The following is a 15,416-nucleotide window of genomic DNA, read 5'->3' as shown; positions in this document are numbered from 1 at the left end:
GCTAGTTTAGAGACAGAGGAAAAGAGAGAGGAAATGTTTTCATCAGCTCTTTTTGTTGCTGGTGCTGAGCTGTTGGGGCGGATGACACAGGTTTGGACTGGAGATGATGACAAAACAGTCAGCATTCCTTCCAATGACAGACAGAATGAATGATAATTGTGATCCTCAACCAGTTTTAAAACGTTTTGTTGGCTAAAAATCTGAACAGTTTAGTATGTTTTAGTCAAAGAAAAGTCAACTATTTTAGTCAATGAAATTTGTAAAGTATGTGTATATTTATTTTAATGAAGTATTAATAATTTAAGATCTTGTTAATTAAGAAAAGAAGGAGCAACTTTTTCATCACTTTTCCTGATGGTTTCCACTGTCAGCCTGACTCATCCTGCTCTTATGACGGACAATTGTTCTCACATTTAGATTTCTGCACCACTGGGAAAGAAAAAAACTAAACAAAATAAATTACAATAGAGAATGCAGGAACAAATCTGTGAGTTCACTGCACTCTTGCTCTGCTTATTACACAGCAAAGGCGATCATGCTGTGTCCTATCATTTTCATTCATCATATTATCTTTTGCTCTCTCGCTCTCTCACTCACTCTATCTCACACACACACACACACACACACACACACACACACACTCACTCTCTCTCTCTCTCTCTCTCTAATGAGTTTGACAGGAACACCCTGTATAACCAAACGAGGCAACTGGATCAAATCTTAATCACCACAGTGACGGGAAGGACAGGTTTTCTTCAGTGCACAATGATGAACATCCTGCTTCTGTAGGAAAGGTTACTCAGTGATTAAAGAGAATTCTTCCCATCTTCCATTAACTGAAATTCAATTTGACTTGTCAAATATTTCACTGTCAGATTCTTATGTTTTTAGTAAATTGTTTAACAGTTTAGACATGAATGAAAATTTACATTGCGTGTAACATTACATATTGCCAATACTTACAAACCATTATTTCTTTGTCAAGAAAAATAGTTGATTCAGTTTTTTTTTTTTAGTTTTTGTTACATTTTTCCAAGTAATTTTCAGAAAAAAGGAATTCAGCATTGTTGACAGCTACGCAAGGAAATCACATTTAAAAGCTGATAATTTATATGCCAAGATTTAATTTACAGATAAAATATCATCTGTATGAAAATAAGTACTAGAAAAGCCCAAATAATCGTGTATTTGGCGTTGCTTCCTCATGGTTGACGTGTAAAGAAAACAGACTTAAGTAAAACTGGGTCATAAATTTTGGCCTACAAAATGATGCAGACATAAAGAATGTCTGCTGATACCGATGACATGCCAATGCTGTCGTGCACCCCTCATGTTTAATAATGCACAAAAAAAAACATTTTTTCCAATCCATGAACAAAATCACATTTTAGTTCTTTTATATAAGCATTTTCTGAATTGTAGTCTCATATAAAATGGTAGGTTACCGTCTGTTTATGTTTTCATGCGTGTTTGCTGCTACGTTTGGATGTACTTATGTCCACTAATCACACACTAGCACATGCAAACGAATGCTGTTAAAGCATTGATGACTCAAAGACGCCAGGGAAGCTGATCTCAAATCATTCAAACCTCTGACCTCTGCCACGAATGACACCTGACTCAACTGCATAGTGAAACAGAGCGTAAACAGTGTTGTTGGCCATGATGCTGTTGTCACTGCACAACATTTCAGCACTTGATAAAAGGCTGCAGAAGAAATAGTGTGCTTGTTTTTTTAGATAAGAGATTTGGGGAGGGGACATCGAGATAGGAGGCCAAGGATGAAGTCTTTTTAGGATAAGGAGCCCTTGTTCCGAGGAGACAATCTGAGGATCTTTGTTTGCAGACGTGCAAAAAGAAGGATTCTTCTTTGAAACTGTCTGATGCCAAAATACACAACATAATAGAGACAAATGTGAATAAAGAAAACCTGTAAATAATGAATTAATCTAAACTCTAAATCAGATACTTGATCTGAAGTCAGTTTTCTGTCCTGGGTGGATCAGGGACGCGGCCCTCAATCTAGGAAAGAAAACCCCTGCTAACCCCATTTGCATTCACCAATCATGTCACGATCCCTGTCTCGTGTTTCCTGTTTTATTTTGTAGTCATGTCCTGTCTTCCTGACCTCCCTCCTGTGATTACCTCATGTGTCTCACCTGGGTGATTGCACCACCTGTGTCTCGTTTCCCTTCTTGTATTTAACCTGTGTGTCTCCTTAGTTCCTGTTTGGGTCATTGTTATCATTTGTCGTCATTTGCTGTTGCCGTCATTTGCTGTTGCCGTCGTCACAGTCACAGTTTAGTTTTGTCTCGTCTCGTCTCTCCGGCCTCACGTCAAGCCTTCGGCCTCACGCCACGTCTCAAGCCTTCGGCCTCTCGCCCCGTCTCAAGCCTTCGGCCTCTCGCCCCGCCTCAAACCGCCAGCACTCCAAATAAACCTCTTTCGCACCATCCCTACTGTCTGCACCTGGGTCTCAATCATCTTTCCTCCAACCCCGTACGCTTCAAATCAATCGCAACTCATTCACAACTGAAAGAAGTCAGAAACACATCAAGTTAATGAATTTACTAGATGGAGTCATAATAACTACAGCAGACTGCTTCTGTGCCATGCCATGAGTGAGGGGTCAATTTGATTCAAGTCTAGAGCTTGAAAAGAAACTACAATGAAAAGCAGCTGTCCTGTACTGAAGTTTTCTTCGAAGTGAATATTTTTGATTAAGATTAAAAAAAAAAAAAGATTTGATGATAAAACATATAAACATAAAAAAAAAGTTCCATTTTGACATTAAAGTAAATTTCCACTTTATCTTCTTCAATAGAACTGACTCACTGGAGTTCACGTCAAGTTCCATAATTAGGTCACCTGATGATGACTTGAGTTCATCAAATGATGAAGATCAAGAGCAGCAGATAAAAGCTCTGGGAGAATGACAACTTCTGAGTGAAGATTGTCTTGTCAGATGAAACCAATCTGCCACGTTTGTGTGATGTTAAAGTCCCACAAACCTTGTCAGAGTGCATTAGTTTGTTATCATCTGTGTTGTTTCATTGACAGTTTTTGAAGCGTGGGAGGAATTTGAAATGTAATTTTAAAGTCAGTTGAGTTTTATCAGTCTACTTAATAAAGTTAATTGTAGGAAACTACGACCTACAAAATGTTTTGAATCCATGATGTACTAGACTAAAACTACGGTACTCCTCCAGTGCTAAGTGGAAAAATGGCATCCGAGCCATGTCAGTGGATACGAGACGAAAGGGAACTCCAGCTGAGAGCCTTTGAATTGTGCTGTAACTGATGCTATCTCAGTCTTGTGTTTTTTGAGGACAGAGGGAAGAGGCCTTGGTTGGGGGCTCTATTCCGGGCAAAAGAAGCTCCACAGAGGGTTTTTTAGCCTCATTTTCTGACCGGCCAGCTCCCAGGCCTATTTAATATTTCACAGCTCCCTATGAAATGGAGGAGAATGCACCTAATTAAGTGTGAACAATAAATTGGCTATAACCAATGCTCTGCTAGGCATGTATGGTCGGTTTAGGCTTTTGATCATTGAGCGAGGTGTCTGAATGGATACTGCTCTGGGTCGCTATGTGCATGTAGAGGCATAAAATTGCAGTACGATGTGATTCAAGCATGACAAACCTTGAACTTTGAAGTGTTAAATTGTTGGCAGCTGTCAGTGACCTCAAGCTGCTCTCTGGGTCTCCGAGGAGGAAGAGTGTTTTACTTTAGCCACTGTTACTCGGCCTTTTCAAGAAGGGAAAAGTATGCCACTGGTACACCTCGCCGTTTTGTTTGAAAAAGCACATGAAGGAATGTGTTGCTTTTATGCCAGCCGCAGCAGAGATGGTCCCCAGTGCAAAAGGGACCTTTTAGAAGAGCCGGGAAACATCACACTAGACACTAGCGTGGTTCTGTTACACATTACGCCTCAGATAATGAAACGCTGCCATAAGTAAAATCATCCGGGGGTCGTAATGCTCAGAAACCCAGAAATGTGTAAGAATAGGTGCACTCAGAGTGTAATATCAGCACGGATTACAGCATGAAACAAAAAGTCTGTAAACATTAACTGTAAATATGACTTTCTCGTGGCCTGTCAGTGGATTAATTAATTGTTTAGATTTTATGTTTTTGGTTACAAATAATAATAATGATAAAACATAACAGGGTCTTCGCCCTGGAGTACCTCCGGGCTCAGGCCCTAATCACAAAGTAACAAAATAATCTTATGGGTGTAAATAATTGAAAATAATCTCCTCGCCGTTCAATAATCCCACATGCGTTTCATTGTGTCTAACTAGGAAAAGGTGACAGTGGACAGCTTGTGTTTGTGTGACGTGTATCAGCAAGTGACAAAAAAAAGTCGTCAAAGTAGGTGTTTAGGAAGATTGATAACGATGACTCGTCATTCTTTTGAGGAAATTAGGATTTAGAAAGGAGTTCTTACTCTTTAATTTAGTATTTAATAGTTGCTTATTAGTTTTTTGTCAAATTTATTGATTAGCTCTTTCAGTTGTTCTAGCTTTAATCTAAATGTGGGGCGCTGTGCTGACACCTGAGGGTTAACCAGAGGTAACGAGTATAACCTCATTTTCTGAATGGGAGCACTTCATTTGGGGGCTTATATATTGTTTATAGTGTTTGTTACGGTTCATCATGATTTCATTCAGCTTCATAACTTTCCGTGTTTAGGATTATTACTGATCAATAGAGACAAAAACAACAACAAACTGCTCATGTGTTTGCTTACTTCTGACGCTAAGAGTAATTTTTACCTTAAAGTTTACCTTTTTATGTAAGACTGTGCCTTTTGTTCAGCTCTGGATGGACGGCAAATGTGGCGAGCATGCGCGCGCGCACACACACACACACACACACACACACACACAGTCAATGACTCCCACTGGTCTTGGCAGCAGATGCCAGCCTGTCCAGATGAACCGTTATTGATGGAGGAATGTATCATCCTCCCTCCTACTGTCTCTGACACACTGCATCGATGAAGGATGTTACTGTGCAGGCTGAGTGTGATATATCGAGACTGGGCAGATGATCCACACGTTCTGTTTTATTTCATAATCTGAAAATTAAATGACAGCGAAACAGAATTGGATGTTTATTGGACCAAAAAGTCCAATGCAGATGATTTGATCATGAACCGATGTCTTTGTTACAAATTATATAACTTCAGTTTCTACCTTCAGGGAATTGCTCACTTAGTCCACTTCAATCAGACTGTTTAATTTGACTTCCTCTCATGTTTCCCTCATCGGTAAAAACAAATGTGCAATCACTGGATCCAAAATGGAAGCTCACAACACCTCCACGGCGAGCAGCCTTGTAATGGAGTGTGTGTGTGTGTGTGTGTGTGTGTGTGTGTGTGTGTGTGTGCGTGCATGCGTGCGCGCGCGCAAAGTTTCCAGTTGGAACCCTCTGGTTATAATGTTTTAGCTGTCAGAATGCAATTTTTCCTTGAGTCTTTTTTAGGACTGTCTTAAATGTACATGTGCAGAATAGACAGCGCGGTGGTGTTCATGTGCCCTGACGAGCTGCCAACTGCTAACTTGAAAGCAAATCCCTCACCCACTCACCTCAATCAAGATAATCGTAAATTGCAACCTTAAAGTTGACCAAAAACAACAAAACTCTCCTGGAGTACCAGCGCTACATTGTCAAATCATAAGTCAGAAACCCCTAAAAGCAATTCCTAATCATATAGCAGTTCTTCTATTTACTACATTTTCATGGATACAAAACTCGATTTAAGTGTGAAAGCAAGTACACTTATGGCCGAACCAACACATGATCTTTTTTGGGCGAAATCGACGTCAGCCTATATTCTTTTCGCGGTAATCCTTCAAATGCTGTTATCAAGCATTCACAGCAATTATACGTGATGGCAGGCCATTTTACAGTTTAAAAAATGAACTTATCATGCAAAATGGTATCAGCGCAATGAAATATGAAACCTCACTGGGAACTTAATAACAACAAATTATCCCAAGCATATCTTTCTGAGTTATGTTCCCTTTTTTCGTATCAACCCACACAGGACAACATACGCCTATAATTTATCGACGCTAGTCTGATATCGACCGGTATGATCGACCCAACACATATCGAACCTCTGGCTTAACAACATTTTTGGTGATCTAGTTATTTTTTGTAGCTGGTGGTAACAAATCACCCCGTTAGGAAATCAAATGAACATTTATCCACATGTTGCATTTCAAAAACTGACTCTGGTTCAAGAACAGAGATCAACCAATGGAGAAATAACCCAAATACCTTTTTGATGACAAACATGTTACTACAGCTTCCTTGTATGACCATTGGCAGCAATTTAAATAAGATTTAAAAAAAAACCAAAAACATTTCAAATAATGGCTCGAAGTTCTAAGGTCTCAGCAAACATCACATCTTCATGGAACCTGAGAGGATGAGGCCATATTTTGGTCATAAATAAGAGACAATAATAGCCATTTGTATGCTGAACACCTACATGATCCTCACTTTAATCTGTCGGATGCAGTGAGCCTCTCCAAGCAGGAAGCTTTTATATGGTAATGAAATCGATTGGACCGTTGCGCGCACCAATCAGAAGCCTTTGATTTATGTTTAAGGGACTGTTGAGAGGAGTAGTCGCTTGGCAACCGCCTAATGAAATATGTGAGCCGTGGCAATTAAAAACAGCGGCCATAAACAGTATTTGCTGCCCTTTTGGTTTCACCCGTTTCAAAGAGTCTATCGAGCAGCCGCTCATTGGGAAGAATCAGCTGATCGGTCCTGAAACGGAGTGAAAGTGTCAGTCTTTCCCAGAGCTTTAATCGTCTCCTGTTAATCCTTGCGTTAGTTAGTCTTTGCGTGTCTACTGAGGATGGATGAACGCCACTCCGAGCCGCCAGAAGATGTCACATCGACGCACACCGCAGAAATGTCCATCTCAGCAAATCCCGTCTAATTGCTCTCGGTCCAAATGATAGAAAAATAGGCTCCGATCGATTGCCTCAATCTGTTTGTTTCAAGAGTGCTTCCCCTGTTTTTCTCTCTTAATGACTAAATTAGTCACATATCACTTTAACTGGAAGACGCAGAATAGATTATTGATAAAGAATTCTAGCACTTGTCGGGTTTTTCAGTTACTGGCTGTTGTTAAGTGTGTTGGATCAGCAGAGGAGTTTTTTTTTTAATTTTTTTTTTTTTTTGCAGCGCAGCCTTGTTTGATCTCAGTATCTGAAGGAATGAAAATGGGATGGATGTGACCGTTACTGTGGAAACCAACTTTCCCCTGCCTACACCGAGCACGTTCATCTCCAACAACCCAGCTCCCGGTCGTGATGTTTGCTGACTGAATATTGATTAGAGAGCTCAGATCATCTCCGTCTCAATTAACGCATCCATCCAAACGCACACACGCGACCTCTTAGCCTTCACCTGGAGGGGAAATTTTTTTTCATTTCTTTTCTTTCTTTCTTTCTTTTTTTTTTTAAAAAAAAGGGGGAAACATCACTTACAACAATTGGTGACAGCGAAACTGTTCGCCACTTCCAGATTGTCAATGTGAGGCGTCAATCTGAATTCCGAGGTGCCAAACTGAACCATTCCTATCCGAAATGCGCTGTACTCTTGATCCGCGCCCCTTGGAAAGAGTCCCCCTGAAAGACACACACAATGATCAGTCACCCAGGTCTCTGTTGCATATTCCCCGTCATAATTTTCAAACCCAAATCTTCTTTGAATAAATGGATACCCACCAATCTGAACACTGGGCGAGCCTCCAAGCGCGCATCCCCATAAAACTAGCAGAAAGGAAACGGATAAATTCACTATCTTCTGCATGTCCACAGTTTTTTTGGTGTCAACATCCACTAGGGGAGTCAGATATTCCTCGGTGTCTCAGGAGATGTTAGATCCGACACATATTGGAGACTTTCAGTCTTGGGGTGGGAGGGGGGAGGGGTAGGGGGGGTTGTGATGGGGGGGGGGATAAAAAAGATCTGCAGCAAATAACCGTTTGCAGGTGGCTCGCAGTGAAAGGACACCAGCAGCAAAGGAACGGTAGCCTGCAATCTAGGACTGTTGTCTCTTCTTCCGCTCCTCCTCGTCGCTCCCCTCCTGCCGGCAGTTGATAGCTCCTCTAAACGCACAGGGACACTGCGCGTCTCCGCTCCGATCCTTTCAGCATCACACCCACAAGTTATGAATGTTAATGAGAAGGCGGACAGAGTCGGAAAGAGCCGAACGGCAGCGGCGAGAGTGCGCGCTGCACTTTTTTATTTATTTATTTTTTTAACCGTGCCCACAATCGCCTTTGTTTGGCTTTATGAGCGTTAATGAGGAACGTTAGTCTCATGAAACCCTGGGATCTGTGGACTCACAGCACCCCTGGGTCCTTAAATGATGAGTGCAGTTGGTCCATATGTTTGGGTTTGCCCTGCCCTCCTTTAACAGCCACTTTAGCACTTGAATTGATGTGACACTTTCACCAACAAGCCCAGTTTAACGTCCATCTATACTAAACTAGCTCATATTATTCATTTAATTTAGTTTTACTAATAAAGCAACAGACTCAAGTGGCACGAAATGAGAAGAATTAAGCAGACCTGCAATATGATTTGGCTTTACTCTCTTTGTCAAAATAAAATTTAGCATTAATATAGGAATAGTGATGTTATTCTTGCTATTGCTTGACATTCACATCTCTCACTGCATCTTTCTTGGCTACAACAGCTGAGAACCCACCTGAATATTTAAGCAGCACCTTCAGCAACTACTTGGTGAACCTACAAGAGCGTTTAGCAGCCAAAGGGTCAGTTATTTCCCTTTGATTGAAGCCAGAAAAAAAAAAACAGCTAAAAGACAGCGAATATTAGATTTCCATTCACCATGTGGACAGAATCCCAACTCCAACTGAACGCTCTTGTTGCTCCATATTTGCTGGAAGGGTTAATAAGTATACCATGTTTTTTTCATGGGCATGTCAGAGAGGTGATCACAATGTTCTTCCCCCAAGTGGATACCAATTCAGTTACTGCAGGGTTAAATAAGGGTTCCTGTCAAATATCTAATTTGCAACACGTGCAGGAAAAAAAGACCTAACTGAAATGGTTGTTTTAGATTGCGAAATGTTTTTCAGTCCAATGAAAAACAAGCCTCCTCTCAGCCGTGTTGAACACCGACATGTCTTACTGATAAAACTCATCAAGTGCATCAGCTGGAGGCCATCACGCACACCCTCCAGGCATAACTTTCAAATGAATCTCTTCTTTAGCTTTGATCTAGCACTTGTTTGCACCCTCTGCATACCAATCCGATGCAGTTCCATGGCTGAGAGTTAAACGGAGGAGAGGTGCCTCACATCAGGTCTGCAAAGCAGATGTATATTAATCATTGGACAGCATGAGATTCCTGTCTGGTTGCAAACAAATGAGATTGAGATTGAGGGGGATCTGAAGGTGGAGGCGGTCAGGCTCAACAGGGTCTGACAGGTTTCAGCACCATGGACAGCACACGTAGTACTGGCTCCTGGGCAAGAAAAGCACAATGAATCACATAGAAATTGGAAAACACAAATTGAATCCAACTTCATCAAAGCTCTTGTTCATCATAGTTTAATATGAATGAAGCTTCAACTCAAGCCCTTGCCAAGTTTACACAATGATCATTCAGCTCATTGTCACTGTCGTGAGCGAGTGAAAATTCGCAACTGGAAGCTCTGAAATCAGTTTTCTGGAAGGCAGGAGGAGCTGTTCTACAGTGGTGACCTCTTGACCTGTGCAGGCAGATGGGAAAAGTAGAGGGAGAGACAACCTCTAACCTAACAGAAGGACATCAACAAAATTCCATCACAGCCGTCAGATAAATCTCTCAGCATTTCACACTAGATGCTGATAGGAGGCTAGGTGGCAGAGTCGGCTACTTCCGTTTAGTCCTCTTGTAACTTCAGTGGGGATAAATGGAATTGTTCAAATGGTTGCAAACAATCTATCCACCATTTCACAGCCATGGACAGCGTCCTTAATTAATCCAGTTGTGCATCTCTTACAACCGTCTTATTATTATCACACTTCATGGATTAGATTATGTCAGTGGCACAAGTCATTTCGTGGGAGTAGAGCGACGCTCAACACAATCCATCCACTCTTTGTACAGCCGGAACCGTGACAAGGGAGTAGTCGATAGCAGAGGCCGATGATGTAATGTTCCACACTATTGTTGTTTTTCTTCATTTAACACCTGTTGTATTATGATACCAGATTCATCCCGATTGTAACTGCTGAATATGGTGATGTTGTTTCAGAACCTAAAGCGTTTCTCTATAACCTTAAAGACAGAAAGTAGGACTCGCAGGGTTAATGCAGGCTCACATATGGTCATCTGTTCGACCTTGTCGAGAGGTTCTTCCATGCTTCAATACACTCCGCTGCTGCAAGATTGAAATGTAATTTCAGTTTGATTATCTTACAAGACATTCCACATTAGCGTAAATTTCCAGCTCGAGCCACAAAAAAAAAAAAAATGCAGAGAGCATTTTAATGACTTTTCAGTGTGGAAATGAGAGGAGGTGAAAATCAGATCATGATCCCACTGGGTGTGTTTGAATGTTTACATTTGAGTCAATTTACACAAATAAACCACAAGAGAATTTCTGTAGAATCCATCATATCGTGTCCCATATTGATGTCTGTGTATGACTGCAGCAGCCGGTGCTTGAGTGGACAGTGGGTAGCATTTTACTGTATCACTCAAAGACACTTAAACAAGACAGAGTCAGATCATCTGGCTGTTGTTGGTTTCTTAACCATGACATTTTGCTAAAAAGAAACATGTTAAAGATGCAGTTAATGCATCATTTTCATGTAAAATCAAAGCCCTTATCTTTAAGTTCCCTCAATATGAAACGAGTCATTCCACGTGTTACGTGATTCCCATAACAATTTGTCCACCCTGTTACTGACCGAGAAGGCTACTGCAGAGCCTATGATGTCACATTCTGCACTATTTTTTAACTTTATCAGTAACTTATTAAGAATATAACATCATAATTCTCTAAAACTAGTCTTTTGCTACCAGCAGCCAACAGAAAATGGTTGGATTTTTTTTGTTTGTCCGTCATATATGATTGTTTGGGCTGCACGTTGGTGCAGTTGTTTGCACTGTCGCCTCACAGCAAGAAGGTTCTGGGTTTGAGTCCCAGCTCGGGCACGGGATCTTTCTGTGTTGAGTCTCCATGTTCTCCCCGTGTCAGCGTGGGTTCTCTCCGGGTACTCAGGCTTCTTCCCACTATCCAAAGACATGCAATTGGGGACGAGGCTGATTGAATACTCTAAATTGACCGTAGGTGTGGCTGTGAGTGTGAATGGTTGTTTGTCTCTGTGTTGGCCCTGCGATGGACTGGCGACCTGTCCAGGGTGAACCCCGCCTCTCGCCCGTAGCTGCTGGGATAGGCTCTCCAGCCCCCCCGCAACCCTTAATAGGAATAAGCGGAAGACAATGGATGGATGGATGGATATTATTGTTTGTGTTAGCATGTCATCGCTAAGGTCTAGCTGGATTTCTGGTTTCAAGTCTTCTTCCTGAATCATTTTCTTCTCTCCTGCATTTTTTGATCCATTTATTTGCAATTATCCTTTATGTTTGGATTGACCTTCAAAAAGTACTTTGTGGAGAATCTCACGAGAATCACTAACCCACATTTTCCATCAAAAATAAACCCAAAATGAAATGAATGCTCAATCCACTTGGGTAAATATGCAAGCAATTTGAAGCTTAAGTGCCACTGTAATGTACCGTGTCAGAAATCATTTCAAAACCTGAAGTTGTTCTGTCTCTGTTTGGTTCCTTTTCAGGAAGTTCCAAAATTTGTTTGCAGGCAGCATTTAATTCATGGTTTGCTATGCAGTTTCACAGGATCATGAGTCCACCAAAATCATAAAAGAAACCATCTCTATGTGCCTAAACCAGACACAGGTGTTTCTAGGTGTGGTTTAGATGTGATGACAGCAAGACCGTTCATTCAGAACAACAATGGCAGCTCCTGACAAGGTAATAGTTATATGTAATAAAAAATTTAATAGTTACATCAGAACTGGGGACTATTTCTTTGTAAACCGAAGCACAAGAATGTCACTGAAGGTTTTTTCAATGGAAACTATGTTTTCGCTCTTCTACCAACTGGTTTTGGCTTTTATCAGTTGGCTAATCTTTTTGGTTGATGTTAGCGTGTGATAAAACATTGCATCCAATTACCATCCAAGTATATCTAAGCTATCTGCTCTTTGTCTCAATGGGTGACTTCTCAAATGATTACTAGACACAAACCGTGAGGCTTCAGGTTACAGAGACACTGCACTTAGACATTTTCCTCACGCAGATGCACAGTCACATTCCTTCATACATTTGAGAAACTTGGTTCACATGTCTGAACTGTGTGTCTTTTGTGAGAATTATTTAAAACCAAAGACTTATGAGGTAAAAGTACCCACAAAGCTCCTTTGCTGCCCTCCAGGCTCAATAAGTAAGTAAAAGGGACCATTAGTTTTGTTCCACATTTTGCAGTGTAAAAAATTCAGCACTCACCTCCCTCAAGACAAATAGAATGATGACGTAAAGCTGTCAAACGCAGAAGAGAATGTCAAATATGAAGTATATTGCAGGAAATAGGTCATATAATGTATCTATGATTAATGCATGTTTATGTGACGACATGTAATTATGGGATGTACATTATAATCTATTTCTTAATTGGGCAGTAACTCAGCTGCTGGTAAATTGAGCAGCATCCTGCAGTTCTTTATATATTTTTCATCTCTGTTACTTCAGGCAAACCACCATGCTATGGAACAGCTGAACGCTCACAATCAAAGTCCATTTAGAGGAGCTTAATATGTGTCCCACAGCTGGAACTAAAGCCAAGACGCGAGGACAAGGAACTTCACCATCAAGCATGTCAAACTGAAAGCTTTACCAAATAGTCACACTTTATAACTAATTCAGGGAAATGTAACTTGAAACTGGCAAATAATTTTCCTATTTTTACAAGACGGTAGTGAATCTCTGTGTCATTTGATCAGGAGATTGAAAAGAGCAGCATCTCTGTGACTTACTTCTCCTGCTGACACGACAGTGACTTAGGGGCTGCTGCTGTGTACAGTAGAGAAACTGCTATGAATTCATAACAAGGCCTTTGGACACACAGAAGTTGCTAAGCCAAGCAGCTACTGCCATTAGAACAGTTCTGGGGGAGTTAAACCTGCAGGGATTGGTCCGAAGGTCAGAGAGAATGCTGAGAGCCAACAATTTGACTGCATCAGCTTATGTCAATAACAGTCAGTGTGTTCCAATAAGCTCAGGTTTCATTGAACCTCCAAAATGCAGTTTTGACCTTGAATTAAATGCATATTTCCATGAATATCCTAAAGTGACTTGATCCAGCAGGAACGTGTTATTGGAGGATTATTTTTCTTCTTTTTCAATAACATTATAAAACTTCCATCCCAAAATTCAATAGCTTAGGAAAACAGATACTTGATTATAGTTTCAAATATGTGATATTTAGCTGAAGGAAAACATCAGCTTTTTGAAAAATACACTGATTCGCCATCCATCTCAGAGCCAGATAAGAAGATGGGTACCCTCCCTCTGTGTGTGCTGAGACCAGCTGTCCGCCTCTTAGCTTAACAAAATGAAGGGTAGTGGATGGGCTGTGTAGCATAGCTCCATCTTGCCCACTTGGCTTCCAAAGCATGCATTCTGGTTCAAATAGGTCTGGCTCAGGACCTTGGTTTAAGCCTCCTTGTTATTTAATAGTGAATGTCATATACAAACTTGCTATACAAATGCAGGCAACTTTCGACAGAGGTATCCAGAACATCGTTATGCTAAGCTAAGCTAACTAGCAGTCAGTTGGTCCCTGTGTCTCAACACTTTGATGCACACACAGAAGAGAAGGGTATCCATACCCTTACCTGGTTCTCAGGAGGATGGCAGATATTCGTATATTCCAAAAAGTTGGTGTGTCCCTTTGACAACAAGCTTAATGGACTGTATTATTCCTCTTTCATTCACCAATTCCCGCACCCACCACTGATGGAGAGCTACCAGCTAGGGACTCAAGGACACTTTGACATTGCTCAGTAACAAAAAGTTGGAACATTTTCTGAAGGATGAATTAAAATAATGGATGTGAAAAGTCATCATGCACAATTAGAAATTTTCTTCATGGTTATATCCTTAAATTGCACAGCGTAAAGGATGTTTTCAAGCTCAAATGAAAGTCAGTACATCAGTTTTCACAGTTTTTTTATATCATCAACAAACACTGTACTTGCAGCTGTCTGAATTGTATTCTATTTTTATTTTCCTCATCTCTTCCTAATGATGCATCCTTCCAAACCACTTGCTGCTCAATGTTTTTCATATTTCCAGCTGAGCTGAGTGCTTATGCAGTCCTCATTTCATAACCCCCATGGTCATGCACATGCAGGCAAAAATATCAGTCTCACAATGGCAAAAGATGCATTTAAAAGAGTAAAGAGGTTTTTAAGGTCTTGAAAATTTGATTAGAACTGAAGATACAACACTATATTTGGACAGGAGCACACAGCCTAGTGTCTCTTTTTGTTCCTCAGCCACATTTTTCTTTCTCCTCTCCTCTGTATTCTCTTCACCATCAGGCAGTTCAGAAGTGATGTTATTTCAGCTTCACCATTTCACGCATCTGCCTCTCTTCACTCTATCTTGTCTCTCGTTTGAGCAGAACTAACACTAATAATGGGACCCGGAGTCACACTTATTTCACACATTGGGTTCAGTCTGGCTGGAACTGAGCTCCATCTTGACCCATGACAAGAAATAGCATCCTCTCCTCCACTTTTTATAGACTTCCACATTTCAAGCACAGCCAAAACTCTCCTTCTAAACAGTCACCGTGCCTGTGAGAGAGTGGAAAATTGCTGCTGAACTGAAATAATATTCGGAAAAAAGGCCCATTATGTCTAGCGCTTCAGATAAAACTGCGAAAATTACAGCAACTAACAAAACAGCAAAAGATATATACACACAATATAGTCAAACTAGTGATGTGGCGTAACGTCTTCATCACAAAACGATAAATCTACTCAATTAATTTAAATTGATTAGACAGATGTTATTTTGATAAAAAAAACAACCCAAACAATTATATTTCTTAATCCTTTGCAGGGAAGTCGTAATAAATCGTAATGTGTGTTCACAGTAAATAAGCATGAAAGACCTCCTCCCCCACTGGTTCTCCACTAATCATTGCCTGACAGTCACGGTGGTTTTCTTGGTGGACTGGGTGGCTTCCTGGTGAGAGGTCATGTTGGATTAGAAAGAACCCAGTGTGATATAGGTTACTGCACTGTGCTGCTGGCAGGGTGCAAGGGTGGAGC

At 40.9% G+C, this 15,416-nt stretch overlaps 2 protein-coding genes across 26 annotated transcripts in view; one reads left to right on the top strand and one right to left on the bottom strand.

The window, feature by feature from the left end:
* Nucleotides 1-8,187, bottom strand: part of gria2b (glutamate receptor, ionotropic, AMPA 2b) — a 51,862-nt gene extending 43,675 nt beyond the window's left edge. For all 7 annotated transcript variants that reach the window (XR_015118952.1, XR_015118951.1, XM_086222161.1 and 4 more), the window contains exons 1-2: nucleotides 7,758-8,187; nucleotides 7,518-7,658 (exon numbers count right to left, since the gene is read on the bottom strand). Coding sequence is in view for 5 of the 7 variants with exons in the window: in XM_086222161.1 (XP_086078287.1) it covers nucleotides 7,518-7,658; nucleotides 7,758-7,842 (226 nt within the window). In the remaining 2 variants the exon portion in view is untranslated. The remainder of the gene's footprint in view (nucleotides 1-7,517; nucleotides 7,659-7,757) is intronic.
* The window catches only part of pdgfc (platelet derived growth factor c), a 114,970-nt gene that overhangs the window by 19,881 nt on the left and 79,673 nt on the right, over nucleotides 1-15,416 (top strand). The window lies entirely within an intron of this gene.

The sequence above is a fragment of the Aulostomus chinensis genome, chromosome 13 (assembly GCF_037954235.1).
Source record: "Aulostomus chinensis isolate RoL2024-O1b breed Wild chromosome 13, RoL_Achi_v1.0, whole genome shotgun sequence".
Classification (NCBI taxonomy): domain Eukaryota; kingdom Metazoa; phylum Chordata; class Actinopteri; order Syngnathiformes; family Aulostomidae; genus Aulostomus; species Aulostomus chinensis.
This window is presented reverse-complemented; position numbering and strand designations above follow the sequence as displayed.